The sequence below is a fragment of the Lasiosphaeria miniovina genome, assembly GCF_030549165.1.
Source record: "Lasiosphaeria miniovina strain SMH2392-1A chromosome Unknown B0T26scaffold_6, whole genome shotgun sequence".
Classification (NCBI taxonomy): domain Eukaryota; kingdom Fungi; phylum Ascomycota; class Sordariomycetes; order Sordariales; family Lasiosphaeriaceae; genus Lasiosphaeria; species Lasiosphaeria miniovina.
The window spans coordinates 1,112,909-1,126,829 of NW_026848225.1; the positions used below are offsets into that span (position 1 = coordinate 1,112,909).

A 13,921-nucleotide genomic window follows, 5' to 3' on the forward strand; every position below is an offset into this window, starting at 1 on the left:
ATCATACGTGCGGTCAGGGTTCGCGAACCGCATGGGCTGGGGCTCGCGGCCTGCACTGCTGATAATCGACGTGTGCGCGGCATACTGGACGGCAGGGTCGCCGCTCTCGCTGCTGGGCCACGCGGCAGCCGAGGCAGCGCCCGACGCGATGCGGCGGCTCGTCGCTGCCGCACGCGCCGGCGGCGTGCCCGTGGTGTGGAGCCAGGTCGAGTACGCGGACCCCGACATGGCCGACGCCGGACTGTTCTGGCGCAAGGCCAAGGTGCTCGACGTGTGGCAGGCCGGCGACCCGCGCGGCCTGGCGGCGTGCCTCCCCGGCCTGGCACCGCAGCCGCGGGATACGGTGGTGGTCAAGAAGTATGCTAGCGCCTTCTTCGGGACCACGCTGGCGGCGAGTCTGCATGTGCGTACCGTCACCTCCTTGTTTGTGCTCACCCGGAGAAGAAGAAAGGGGCTGACTTGGCGGCGGCAGGTCCTCAACGTCGACACGCTGGTCATCTGCGGCGTCAGCACGTCGGGCTGCGTGCGGGCCACGACGCTCGACGCCATGCAGAACGGCTTCCGACCGATGGTATGTCTTGCCTGTCCATCTTGCGCGTCTCTTACTAACGGCTGGACCAGCTCGTCGCGGCGGCCTGTGGAGACCGCACGCCCGAGATCCAGCAGGCCAACCTGTTCGACCTCGACTCCAAGTACGCCGACGTCGTCGACGAGGACGAGGCGCTGGCGCGGCTGTCGGCGGGGTGGGCGAAGGAGCCATGATTTATCCATGTTCATAGCAGGCAGATGATATCACACGAAGTCATGTTCAGTTATTTATCCAGACCCTAATTAATCATGGTTACTTATGACACGCGCGTTCCACATGCATCCGCCAGCTCAGGGGCTCGTCGGCACCGACCACGGCCCGTCCAAGCCCTCGACGGCGTCCCACGCGTCCATGTCAAACGCGCCCAGCATCGAGTCGAGCGGCAGCGGGTCATTGAACTGTAGCGGGTCATTGAACTGCAGCTCGCAAGTCTCGGCCGCCCCGACAACAGCAACAACACCATCAACACCGACACCAACACCGGCGCCGGCGCCGACACCGACACCGACACCGACACCAACACCATCACCATCACCAACACCGACACCAACACCGACACCAACACCAACCGCGCCGCCACCAACACCGACACCAACACCAACCGCGCCGCCACCAACACCGACACCAACACCAACCGCGCCGCCACCCGCAAACGGCACACGCTCGCCATCACTATCAAGGCCCAGTCCAATGTCCTCGGTCGCCTTGACGAGCGCGCGGTGCCAGCGCTGCGCAAACGGCCAGGCGACGTGCAGGCTCGCAAGACCACGAACAGACGAGCGCAGCACGGCCAGGGCTTGCGGCGCAACGGCCACACACAGCTGCGGCTGGCGGTGCAGGCGGTTAGCCAGCGAGCCGCACACGTAGGCGCAGAAGACGACCAGCGCCGGGTATCCGTGGGCAGGCGCGCGGTGCGCAAAGAAGGCCGATATCTGCTCGTGCAGCACCAGCATGTCCGCGTACAGCTGGCCGGCGACGGGCTGCCACGCCCTGTCGTCAGACGCTGTCCCCGACCGCGCGGCGGCGTTGAGCAGGCCGTCGAGGTGGCTGCGGCGCAGGATGACGTTGCTCAGGCGCAGGATCATGACGGTCGACAGGAAGGCCAGGTCTTGGCCCTCGAGCTTGAAGGCGCGCAGGTTCCACACGGACCAGGCGTGCTGCGCCGGCAGGTCGCGCTCGAAGCCGGCCAGCTCGCCGGCCAGCCGCGCGTAGTCGCCGGCGTCGATGCGCGGCCCGCCCGAGCCAGGCGCGGCACTGCCGGGCTGCATCATGGCGGCGTCGCCGGCACCGGCCAGCCGCGCCACGCGGCCCCAAAGGCTGTGCGTCTGCAGCAGCGTGGCGAACAGCGAGCGCTCGGGCGCTGGCAGCCGCGTGAGCGCCGGGTTGGCCAGCGCCGGCGGCGTGCCCATCAGCGCGGCGCGGCGGTACGGGCGCACGCCAAAGGTGAAGTCGCGCTCGTCGCACGGCAGCAGCACCGTCATGTCGGCGTACGAGAAGGCGATGGGCGAGCCGGCGCCCGAGTGCAAGTTCTCAAACGTCTCGAGCATCCAGAAGGTGCGGCGCGCGCCCTCGGACCGCGCCACTGCCTCAGCGCTGCTTCCGTCTGGTAGCCGGTACGCCTCCTCGCGGTGCAGGCGCATGATGCCCGCGAGCCGGACCGCAATCCCCATGTACACGAGGCTGCGGTTCTTGTCGCCGTTCCCCCACTCGGCAATGCTCAAGAGGAAAAACGCCTGCACCGCCTCGAGGCTCGACTCGAACATGTGCTGCGGCACGAAGGCCGACGCGCCGCGCAGGAAGGCCTGCGTTGCGCGGCTGCCGCTGCCGCCGTACCGGGTTACCAGACTGGGCGTGAACGGCGCCGACACGGCCAGGATGCTGAACACCAGGAACAGGCTGACCGTCTCGGGCCGCTCGCGCAGCGCCGACGAGAAGAGCAGCCGCGGCACGAAGCCCAGCTGGAAGAAGGACGTCGTCAGGCTCTCGACGCCCTGCACCACCTCGCCGTGCGGCGGCAGGCTCTCCCACCCGGGCGTGCGCGGCGGCGCGTCGGCGAGGGTTAGGGGCAGGGTAGGGATGTACGCGGTGATGGCGCCGGAGCTGGTGCTGGTGCCGGAGCTGGTGCTGGTGCTGGTGCTGGTGCTGGTGCTGGTGCTGGTGCTGGTGCTAATACTGCTGCCGTCCGAGTGAGATCGCCGCGGCGTGGAGTGGGTGCGTGACTGTGCGTGTCGCCGGAACGCGCGGTCGGCGTCGGGCTCGCCGCGGCCCGGGAAGCTGCAGTCGGCGCCGGCCCTGCGGCACGGTTCGCACGGTGCCTCGCTGCCCTGGTTGCCGTTGGCGCACTTGGTCCGCAGCCGTCTGCACCGCCGGCAGGCCTTGGGCATGCGCTTGAGGGTCGAGAGGGGTAGGGTTGCTGCCGGCGACGGCGGCTGCTGCTGCAGCTGCTGCTGCTGCTGCTCCATTCCTTGGGCGTTGTTGTGTGTCGTATTCTGAGATGGCTGCGCGACTGCCTGCGTGCGCTATCAGCCCCCAGCCCCTTGTCCTGCTGCCGGGCCGGCTGGCGTGCTAGGCGTGCCGGTGCCGGAGGCTAGCGGGCGGGTGACCCCTGACCCCTGAATCCTCCTCCATCCTGGATCCACACACCCGGTTGCTCCATCGGGTAGCGCACTTGGCTCCACCGGGTCGGCTGATAACTAGTGGAGCGCCATGTCTTGTTCCCGGCACCGTTCCCGGCCAGGAACCGCCAACCAGCTCCTGCTTGTGCATGTGCCATGATATCTAGCTAGCTTGCCAGCCAGCAGTTTCCGCCGGGGTCGGAACGGGCAGCGCGAGAAATGGAAGGCAGTTCGCCGTCCTCTGCACGGCTGGGAAGGACAAGAAGAGAGACAGGCCACTGGACTTCCTCCCTACCTTGTCCAGGTACACAAGTGAATTGCGTCTAGTTTTGTCCTCCCTCAACCTCGACCTAAGGCCCATCCTCAGCCATGCCGGAAGAGACCACAACCAAGACGGCCACGGCTACGGCCACGGCCACAGCAAACCACTCCGCCACGGCCACCGCTACAGCAGACCACCCTGCTACGGCCACGACCACAGCAGACCACCCACCACACCCACCACACCCACAGGCACCACCCCCCCACGACTACGACTCGGCGCCGCCCAGCATCTACACGCGGTCCGGCAAATGGACGCTCGTCGGCATGGTAGCCGTAGCAGGCTTGTTCAGCCCGCTGCCGGCCAACATCTACTTCCCGGCCATGCCGGCGCTGGCGGCCGTGTTCGGGCGGTCGGCCGAGGACATCAACCTCAGCGTGACCGTGTACCTGGCGCTGCAGGGCGCGTCGCCGATGCTGTGGGGCCCGCTGTCGGACCGCCACGGCCGGCGCCCGCTGCTGGCCGCGTGCCTGTTGATTCTTGCCGGGTCGAGCCTCGGGCTCGCCCTGTGCCCGGCGTCCGCCTTCTGGTTGCTCCTACTTCTGCGCGCGCTGCAGGCCGCCGGCTGCGCTAGCACCATCTCGCTCGGCGCCGGTGTTATTGCCGACATCGCGGCCCCATCCGAGCGCGGCTCCTTCTTCGGGACCTTCAACCTCGGCCCCATGCTCGCGCCGTGCATCGGCCCGGCGCTGGGCGGCGTGCTGTCGGAGCGCCTCGGCTGGCGCAGCATCTTCTGGTTCTTGACCGTCTCGGCGGCTGCTTGTCTCGCCGCCGTGCTGCTGTTCCTGCCAGAGACGCTGGCTGCCGCGGTGGCCAGGTACGGTATCGGCAGCGGCACTCCCGCCTGCCAGCCCACGTTCCCGCGTGGCCCGCTGCTGCATGTTGTCGGCCGGCGGCAAGTCGAGCAGGACGCGGTGGACAAGGGTGCGGGTTCGGACAGCAGCAGCAGCACCACCACCACCACCACCACCACCACCACCACCACCACCACCAACACCACCATCACCACCACCACGCAGCAGCAAGGCGTGTCTGAGAAGACTAGGGCCCCTGGGCCGCCGCAGCCAAGCCGCCGCAGCAGCACGAACCCGTTCCGGCTGTTGCTGTTCCCGGACATTGCGCTGACGCTGGGGTTCACGGGCACCGTGTACGCCGTCAACTACACCGTCATGTCGACCATGTCGTCGGCGTTCACCGCCACGTACCCGTTCCTCTCCGAGACGCTGGTGGGTATTTGTTATCTGTCGACGGGCGTCGGCATGGTGCTCGGCTCGGCCGTGACGGGCAAGCTGCTGGACCGCGACTACGCCCGGCTCGTCACCGAGAGAGAGAGTAGTGGTGCGGCGGTCCCCGTCGAGCACGCCCGCCTGCGCATGAGCCCCGCCCTGCTGCTCGTGTTTATTGCTGCCGTCATCGCCTGGGGCTGGTGCATTCACGCGCGCGTGTCTATTGCGGCGCCGTTGGTCGTGCAGGTGATCCGTTGAGTCGCCCCCTCCTGTTCCTGAACAGTGACAGTGAGACTGACTTGTGTGGCGTGCAGTCGGCTACACGTCCATCGCGGTGCTCAACTCAACCATGACGCTCATGATCGACATTGTGCGCGACCAGAGCTCTGGCGTCATCGCCTGCGTACGTGCCTCCCTCGCTCAACTTGCCACGAACCCGTCCACAGAGACATGTTGCTAACTTTTTGAAACAAAAAAAAAGACCAACCTCGTCCGCTGCTCCCTAGCGGCACTCCTTGTGTCGCTCATCGACCGGGCCACGCAGCGCCTCGGCCACGGCCGGACCTACACGCTGCTCGGCGGGCTGTGCTGCCTGCTGCTGCCGTGCATCTACGTCGAGATCCGCCGCGGGCCCGTCTGGCGCGCCGCACGCGTGGCAAGGGGCAAGGCTGCTGGCAGTGAATAAAATAGATGGTAACACGAATAATGAAATGGTCAAGACGCTTGCATGTGTGCATGTGTGCATGTGTGTGTGTGTGCTCAAGTTTGCGGTGAGACGTTGAAGGGCGCGAGTATCCCCGTCTTCTCTTTGAGCTTGCTAGCTAGCCTTTGCCAGCCTTCTCAATCTCTTTCACCAAAACAAGATCAAATCGGGATCTGTCCGATATTCCCAGCTACCAAACCATCAGGCAACAGCCACAATGTCGCACAAAACGTCTCGCAAGGACAATAGGTGGCCGGGGGCCCACCGTGTCCTGCGTCTTGCTCTCCGTCACCTTGAGCCGGAAGATGTGCAGATCTTCCATGAGACTCAGGGAGGCTCTGCACCAGGCTCGCGGCGAAGCCGAGACCGATTGCAGCGTCATATACGTGGACTCTACGGGAACGACACTTACGCGGAAAGAGTGGGAGTTGAAGTATGTTTCTTGGAAAGCTTCAAGGGTTGACTAGTTGCCCGATGATTGGATAGAAATTGGATAGAAATTGAAAAGTCTACCTCAAAGAGGTTGATGCGGTAAAACCGAGAGGGATGCGAAAAAGGTGTAAAAGGTGATGATTTTTTTAAGGCTAGGTGGGCGCGGCTGATTTCCCTACGGTTAGAAATCCCAGACCCCGCTATGTCACGTGCCAAACGTGGCACGTGCGCAAGTGCGGGGCTGGCCAGTGCGTGCGGCTAGCGCCGAACGCCATTAGTGGGGCCCCCACCAACGCTCTACGAATGAAGCTATTTTCGTGCATCAGAGGTATTCTTCTCTCCTGATACAACAGTCGAAATAACTTCGTGTGGAATCTTGGGCTTTCATTATTGCACGGGAAGTCTCAAAAATAGCTGGCTAGACCTGGCACGAAACTCCGTTACCCTGGGGGGCTTGTTGTGGGAGTTATAGCTGCTGTTGCCAGAGATCCAGGCATACAGGTATATACCTACCTGTTTTGTCTGCTGGCGTAACGACACACCGTTACCTGACTAAAGGACTCGGACTCGATTTAAAGAAACTCCCAAGGTACTTCGATAAGCTTGGGGCTAATATTTATAAAAATTATCTCTAACCCCGTGCAGAGCCCGGCTCTGTTAATTCACGATCAATATAATCCAACGCGATGAAGCGATAGAAGAATCCCCACCCTACACCATTTCTCCAGCAGAGTTGCCCGAGCTTTTCTCAACACGCCCCCCCCGCCCCTCACATTTCCCTCCCCAAAAAGAAATAAAAAAAGTAACAACTTCAAACTGCAGCCGCCCAACTGGCAAAATTTGGCTGGGCCCTAGATATTTGTCTTCTGGCTATTAGATGTCCTCTTTTCGTTCGTCCTCTTTTCTATCTCTCGACAACCCGAGTCCTAGACCTCCAACTGGATTCCGAAAGCGCACAGCTTCAGCCACCTCTTGTGATGTCTACCTAATTAGTCCCACTTCACGCTGAAAACGGCCAGCCGTTCACGGAATTCTGCAACCGACTTGGAGGTCTTCAAAGCCACAGAACAGCGGGGAATCTTTTTTCGCCTTGAGCCAACACCCGCGGGGAATCTGCCATGTACGCGGAAATTGAGACTGGCTTCCGCTGAGTGGACACGGTTGGTTTCAACCTGAAGTCAGAGTCGCAATGGTGACAACACCGCCGCTGGATGACGCAAGCAGTGCAACCTCTGGGCGCCAAAACATGAGAGAGTCGGCACTTCAAGTCGACTGGCTGGCCTGCAAGTTGCAACTGACAGGTTGTCTGCCCGGTAAATAAACTCCGTCGCCGTCTCACTACAATCAAAAGCTTTCCGCTTCACAGATGTTCTATCCACTTCGACCACCGAGAAAAGTCTTGATTTGATGAAACTCCAAAGCACCCCACAAGGTTAGGATCAATACCTAAGCTATCTATAGTGCCTCTCAAAGCCCAGGTCTGCCAATCTACGGACAATGTAATCTAAAGCGATGAACCCCCTCCTACGCCCCTGCTAATAAAGTCTATAATTGACCCCCCCCCCTTAAGATCACCTACTAAACCGAGATAGCCACGTACTATTTATGCTCTGTCCAGTGGAGCGTGAAAATGGCCCGTTCTTCTCCATTTCCCATAAGTATTTGTATCCCGTCGCTCTTGGATGCAGGCTGTGGCGGAATGGCGCAGTAACCATTCGGCATCGGTATTTCTTCGGGTTTAGCTGATGCATATACTTTCCGCACGAGGGAGCTTTTCGTCGTCGTCCAGTCGTGGAGTTCGAAGCCGGCTCCCTTGAGAGCGATGGAGCACTGTTCCTGGGAATAGATCACAAGGGGAGGCCCAGAGTCGTCGAGTCTCTCCTCCTCTGCCTCCAGATTCGGATTGACAGGTCCTTTTGCTACTTTGGCATTCTCAAAGGCTATCTTAGCGGCAAGGTGGTCTTTGACAGCGGCAACATGATCATCGAGACTGGTAAGGTGGATATCATTTGACTTGCCATAACCAAAGGACAGCAGATATCCATCCTTCCTGGATTTTAAATCCGGGGTAACATGAATTACTTTGTGGATAATACATTTAGTAGTATTCGGAATCTCCTCGTGGAACTCAGTTACGTGGCTTTCATTGCTTGGATGATTGCAGATAACTCTTGCCGACCTATTAAATGGGTAGAGGGTAAAGGAACCGAAGGAACCGAAGGAACCTGGCAGCTTTGCGGCGGAGGCCCTCCCGGAGGTCGACCCTTCCGAAGGCACGCTAAGCTTGTCGGAAGCTCCCTTCGGCACGATAAGCTTGTCGGAAGCCCCCTTCGGCACGATAAGCTTGTTGGATGCCATATGAGCAACTAGCACTGCGAATGCGGAAAGAGTGGCTTGACTTTTGCAATAGAACTCGATGTGGATGGGCGGGGCGGTCAAAGAGGGCGGGGCGGTCAAAGAGGGCGGGGCGGTCAAAGAGGGCGGGGCGGTCAAAGAGGGCGGGGCGGTCAAAGAGGGCGGGGCGGTCAAAGAGGGCGGGGCGGTCAAAGAGGGACGAAGGGGCTGTAGAGAGAGCTTGGCGAGGTGTAGACACTAGAATAGCATTGATTTTGGGAATGGAAGACTACGAGGTGGCTTATATACATCAGAAGGCTCGTTCTTCGGGGCAGCGATGATATGGCATCATTTTTGCCCCGTTTGCCTTAAAGGCTCGTTATTCGGGGCAGTGAATAATGTGGCATCATTTGTGTCCGGCCTGCCTTGAAACTGGTTGACGTTTGGATTCGGTCGGCCATGTATGGTCAAGCCCAAAAGGTGGCGGTACTGTACTAACAACAGGGCTTTTGGCAGTTGGCCCTCTTGCTTGCTTGCGGTGGCTTGTGTTGGCTCGTGTTAGCACCCCAAAGTCAAACCCCTACGGTCTGAAGGTGGTGTCGTCTGATGTCTGTCGGGGTGCGGCAGGCCACGGGTCATGGGCCGGAGATGGGCCGAAGATGGGCCGGTCGTCCTGATGAATGGACGAAAGGGCAGCCGGGACGGCACAGGCAGTTTCAGACCGGGGGCGCGTTGGATGATGATGGTCATTTGTTCTCCAGAATGGGGTCTGAAAAATTCTGCTGAGTCACGAGTGGCACCGTTGGTTTCGACTTGACGGCGGAAGGTGCGCGTGCAACTGGCGGTGGGGGCCGCATTTCCCTCTTTCACCTCTACGAAGACGAGAGACGCCGCACTTCCATTGGCCAGGCTGCATGCCAAAGAGGGACCCACGGATCGAGATTCGGCACAAGAGCGGCAAAGAAGGCAAAGTTGGGTGGTGCTTTGGCCTTACGGTCCAATCACATGCCTGGAACTCAAAGAGGAACTAAATTGAAACTTTGCTTCAATCAATACGCGCAATACACACCTCCGTCGGGGTTTGAAAGCTCAGTGCACTCCAAGCAAGCCACCACGTAACGGTCCGCCCGGTGAAAACCTGCGAGAAAAGTGACTTCCAACTCCCTGTATTTCAGTCAAAATCCCCTGCAGAAGTACCTCTGGGTGCCCGGGCAGCCACGCTGGGTTCCGGGTCGTTGTCAGCTTCTCCCCGACGTTCCGCCAAACCAAGTCGCGGCTTTCTTACACCTCCTCTGGTCCGACTGCACACCTCACCATCACGTGACCATGAACAACATGCAACAAAGAAAGCGCCAGTAATCTAAAGTCCTCAAATCTCAAGGAATACATGGAGGAAGCCTTCCTGGCGCCCTGTCAACACAGTTGTTGACAGTCCTGTCAATGCGGTTATCGACTCTCCTGACAGTCGGAGTGTCCTCCCAAGCAGTCACAATGCCCTCCTATAGCTGGCTTGACTACAGCACCGGGGCAGCTTGCCAAGCCCGTGCGTGGATAGGCACTCAAGACTTCGACAATTGTAAAAGAACCGAGTTTTCAACTAGACACTTGCAGTACCCCAAGAGCCCAGCTCTCTTAATTCGCAATTGAACAAGAGCTTTGATCAGAGCACTCTACTGGGGGTCCTTGGCACCTTCCACCACAGGGGCTGCTTTTTATGTGGTAAAATGCTGAATTTCATTGCAGCCACCCAGCGGCCTACCGGGCAATGAGGAAGTCAAAATGACGCTATTTACATTTTCACATATAGACCATGGTACGCCCAGCCGGTGTCTTGAGGCCCTCTTGCTGCAAATGAAACGTTGTGAAGGTAATTAGGTAGCTAGGTTGCCAGACTCAACAACACAGAAATACATCACCATGCTAAGAAATTATATTATAATTTAATAGACCAGATAACCGCATACCACGACCTTTCGCTGATTTACGTACAAATCTAGGCCCGGCGTTGCCCAACAGCCTGAGTAGCAACGAAGAAATCGTCAGAATGGAAAAAATCTTGGAAAACGGGGTTTTGACGGCTTCAACGTCGTTGACCCGGGCGCCCGGGCTACATGGTAAGCGCAGATAGCTACCGCCGCCGGACTCTTTGGAATGAGGTAGAAGGACGCTAGCGGCTTCATGGTGGCGGCCCCCGCCAAAGCCGGTGCTTTCGGTACGGTAAGACTGTTTCGAGAAGCCAGGTGAGCAGCTAGCACTACGAATGCGGACAAAGTGTCTTGGCTTGGCGGAATGGGCAATATGGACAATAGAATTGGATGTAGACGAATAGCGCGATTAAAGAGGAACAAAGAGACTAGTTAGAGAGGTTGGCGAGATGCAGAGTTGCAGCAAAGCTGCAGACACTAGAAGGGTGCTAGGAAAGGAATGCTACAAGGGGGGTTATACACATCAGGAGGCTCGTTATTAAGGGCACTGGTGATGTGGCATTGTTTGTGTCCGGCCAGCCTTGAAACTGGTTGTTGTTTGGAAATTGGAATGGGTCGGCTATAATCATGGACCAAGCCCAGAAAGCGGCGATACTGTACTACAGGGCATTTAGCGGTTGGCCCTCTTGCTTGATTGTGTTGGCTCGTGTTAGTAATACAAAACCCACTCTTGGTCTCGTCTGATCTCAAGGCGGGCCGGTTGTCCTGACAAAAAGACAGCTGGGGCGGCACAGGCTAGTTTCAAACCGGGCTGCAAGTTGGGAGTTGGCGTCGTACGGATAATCGTGACAAACAACCCGCGGGTGGGCAATCCGGGGTTAGCTGGAATACCAGGAAAATGTCCCAAGATCAGACAGTGGTGACTATTCAAGTCGCAAATCATATCAAAAAAGTTACTTGTTTTTGTGCGAAGAGCTCGTTCTCTCCGACAGGCCACCACTATCCTTACTGGTGACCCGTTGGTTCAGGCCAGCCTAGCCTATGACCCCCGAGAGTTCTGATTCAATAAATACATCAGGCCCGATAATATCCCAAATTACTTTGACCATGATCCCGTCATGTATGTGAACAGAATGTGCCCCCCCTCCAACTCCCCCATCCAATATGTGGACCCGTAAAATGAGCCCGTGAAATGAGGTTCCTAGTGGCGGATATCCATCCAAGGTATGAACATGGTGACAAACAGCATCACGGCGCTCACACCGACACCTAGAATAAAGACATCATCGAGCGAAGTCGAATACGCCGCCAGAACGCTAGGGAGGTCGGCCTCACTGACAATTTTGCGGAAGCCAGTCGCCCCAGCCGCGATTATTTGCATGGCGTTGACATTTGGCGCATCCACCGCCAGTTTCGATCTCAGTCCCTGGTAGAAGATGATGTTCGCCGCCGCCATGATGATCGAGCTCGAGAAGAACTGGAGAAAGATGAGAAACCCCAGGCTCATGGACATGTGCGTGGGATTGCCCGCTTGCAAGACCAGAGCTGGCTGTTAGGACCATACAGATGTCAGCGATTGAGGTTCAGTCACGACCGGAAAACAAAAGCTCCATATACCATTTGTAGACCTATGCCTCTGCCAATTCCATTGAGAACCTGAAATGTGGCCCACAGTGAAACTGGCGTTTTCGATCCCAGGGTGGAGAGCAAGCCGTTGCTCAGGAGAAGGAATACAGCCGAGGCGCCGAGGTAGGGAGTGACGAATCCCGTGCGTTCGACTGTTTTTGTGTATCATTCATTAACAATCAGTTGCTCCTCCATCAGTAGAAATTATCACTTGATAAGCGCCGCTTACCAGCTATCCCCGACATGCCCGCAAATACGAGCTGGCTGAGAATGCTCGGCAAGATGGAGACGCCACTCATGAACGGGGATGTTCCCTTGATGGCCTGGAAATAGATGGGCAAAAAGTACGCTGCCAAGAAGAGAGCGCAAAGCGAGAAGCTTCCCGTGATGGCACTCGACCAAACACTTTGCTCCTTGATCAGATGGACAGGGAACAGCGCTTCCTCTCCCTTGCGCCAGTTCCACAGCAGCCAGAAAAAAAACGTTGCGCCCGAGCCGTAAAAGAGACCGATCACCGTCGCAGACTTCCAAGCCCACGTGCCGCTGCCGCCGCCCTGAAGAGCAAGCAAAAACATGGCTGCAGACGGCGCAAAGAGGGCGAAGCCCACGAGGTCCAGTTCGTCGTGGATGCGCCACAGGAAAGACCGCGTCAGGAGCTTGGGGACTGGGTCCGGGATGTCGACAGCGCACAGGCCGACGGCAGCAACCAGACCAATGGGCAAGTTGAGGTAGAAGCACCAGCGCCAGGTCGAGTACTCGGTCAGGGCTCCTCCAATGAGCGGTCCGCCAGCGATGCCAAGCTGCCCGACGCCCATGATCAAACCGGTGATGGACGGCCGGCGGTTCAGAGGGACAGAGTTGGCGACGATAGTCAGCGAGCCGTTCATGAGACCGGCCGCGCCCATGCCGGCGACAGCGCGGCCGCCGATGAACATGGCAGAGGATCTGGCAGCGCCGCAGATGGCGGATCCGGCCTCGAAGACGGCGAAGAAGGCAAGAAAGGCCCACTTGATGTTGATTTTGGTGTAGATCTTGCCGGAAAGCGGCTGGAAGGCGGCGCTGGCCAGCTGGTAGACGCTGATGTACCAGCCAATATCGTCGAGCGAGTGGAATTCGTCCGTGATTCGCGGGACCTGGTGTTGTGCTTTGTTAGTCAAGCGCCTGGTAGGTAAGAAAGACACATAGAACACGTACGGCAGTTGAGACAATCGACGTGTCGAGGTACATGAGGAGCACGACAAACGTGACCGAGGCAACGACGGCCGCGAGCTTCCAGCCAGAAAGAGGCTGATGCTCGCTGGTGCCGCCCACGGTGGTGTCCTGGGCGCTCGATTCGGGGTCAACAGCGCCGTCGGTATGCCGCACCGGCGGCCAAGTCGCCGATGGGATCAGCTCGATTTCGTCTTCAGTGAATCGGCGGGACATTGTGACGGCGACAATGTGCGACACGAGGTATCGGCAAAATAAGCGAGATCAAATGAGTGTGGGTTTGCCGGCAAGTCAAGTTGGTGCTCGCTCGCAAACGTGGTCGCGCAAAACGAAGAATGGAAAAGTTGAGCGGGTCCGCTTCTTGTTTTAGCAGACGCGAGTACTCGCATTAGGGCGACCGGCGACGAGGGTCGGAAGTGAGCAGACGGAAAGAGCATCTGCCTGCCTCCTGCCCTCGCACCTGGGAGCGATTCTGGGGTCCAGGCTCTACACCTTAAATCCGTGCGCCAATGGTTGAATGTGCACTTCACTTTCACCTCACTATATCCTCAGTCATGAGATGGATTAAAAGGTCGCTGCCTCATGTAAATACGAACATGCCCAACCCCTATCCATAATGTCTCTGAGTCGAGCCGAACGTTACACAAGGTAATCAACAATTAAATTGTTTGTGCATTTGCTCTTGCACCAGTCTGTCTGTAGACTGGGCCGGGGGAACTTGGGGCTTGGCAGGCCGGAAATCATATTTCGTCCCAACTTAGCGATGAATTTGGAAACTGGGAACAGCAAACAGCAAAACCCATGTTCCCCAGGAAACTGACGGACATGCTTGAAGATGTTGTCCGATTGCGGTTTATTTGGACGTGGCCTTACCCTGCTTCGGTGGATTACACGCAATTGGTCGCCCTGAGCTGCTGAGACCCACCTGACAAATGCAGCG

At 58.5% G+C, this 13,921-nt stretch overlaps 6 protein-coding genes across 6 annotated transcripts; 2 read left to right on the plus strand and 4 right to left on the minus strand.

Annotated features, from left to right (window-relative positions):
* The first annotated feature begins 200 nt into the window (after positions 1–200).
* B0T26DRAFT_721090 (Isochorismatase-like protein) lies at positions 201–794 on the plus strand. Its single transcript, XM_060442518.1, has 2 exons — positions 201–571; positions 622–794. The coding sequence occupies exons 1-2, from the start codon at positions 227–229 to the stop codon at positions 760–762; spliced, it is 486 nt and encodes a 161-aa protein (XP_060292597.1). The 5' UTR covers positions 201–226; the 3' UTR covers positions 763–794.
* A 517-nt stretch (positions 795–1,311) lies between these two features.
* B0T26DRAFT_622099 (uncharacterized protein) lies at positions 1,312–2,607 on the minus strand (the record flags this gene model as incomplete). The annotated part of the gene is made up of 1 exon (XM_060436092.1): positions 1,312–2,607. A coding segment is annotated over one exon (1,296 nt), but the record flags the coding sequence as incomplete, so codon positions are not given.
* Positions 2,608–3,747: 1,140 nt separating this feature from the next.
* Positions 3,748–5,404, plus strand: B0T26DRAFT_625201 (major facilitator superfamily domain-containing protein; the record flags this gene model as incomplete). Its single annotated transcript, XM_060436160.1, has 4 exons — positions 3,748–4,390; positions 4,553–5,005; positions 5,067–5,155; positions 5,234–5,404. Coding segments are annotated over 4 exons (1,356 nt in total), but the record flags the coding sequence as incomplete, so codon positions are not given.
* A 1,721-nt stretch (positions 5,405–7,125) lies between these two features.
* Positions 7,126–8,323, minus strand: B0T26DRAFT_400828 (uncharacterized protein). The gene has a single exon (XM_060434816.1). The coding sequence runs from the start codon at positions 8,243–8,245 to the stop codon at positions 7,487–7,489; it is 759 nt and encodes a 252-aa protein (XP_060292600.1). The 5' UTR covers positions 8,246–8,323; the 3' UTR covers positions 7,126–7,486.
* Positions 8,324–8,456: 133 nt separating this feature from the next.
* On the minus strand, positions 8,457–9,301 carry B0T26DRAFT_721099 (uncharacterized protein). The gene has a single exon (XM_060442519.1). The coding sequence runs from the start codon at positions 8,969–8,971 to the stop codon at positions 8,780–8,782; it is 192 nt and encodes a 63-aa protein (XP_060292601.1). The 5' UTR covers positions 8,972–9,301; the 3' UTR covers positions 8,457–8,779.
* A 2,046-nt stretch (positions 9,302–11,347) lies between these two features.
* Positions 11,348–13,197, minus strand: B0T26DRAFT_754531 (major facilitator superfamily domain-containing protein; the record flags this gene model as incomplete). Its single annotated transcript, XM_060445835.1, has 4 exons — positions 11,348–11,695; positions 11,764–11,924; positions 12,002–12,905; positions 12,967–13,197. 4 exons carry the CDS (start codon positions 13,195–13,197, stop codon positions 11,348–11,350), a joined length of 1,644 nt encoding a protein of 547 aa, XP_060292602.1.
* Positions 13,198–13,921: the final 724 nt, after the last annotated feature.

Excerpts from the sequence above, each read along its gene's own strand:
- B0T26DRAFT_400828 (XM_060434816.1), bottom strand. The coding sequence starts at position 8,245 with ATGGCATCCAACAAGCTTATCGTGCCGAAGGGGGCTTCCGACAAGCTT.
- B0T26DRAFT_721090 (XM_060442518.1), top strand. The coding sequence starts at position 227 with ATGGCCGACGCCGGACTGTTCTGGCGCAAGGCCAAGGTGCTCGACGTG. Across the intron at positions 572-621 it reads AGAACGGCTTCCGACCGATG|CTCGTCGCGGCGGCCTGTGG; the intron begins GTATGTCTTGCC and ends CGGCTGGACCAG.
- B0T26DRAFT_721099 (XM_060442519.1), bottom strand. The coding sequence starts at position 8,971 with ATGACCATCATCATCCAACGCGCCCCCGGTCTGAAACTGCCTGTGCCG.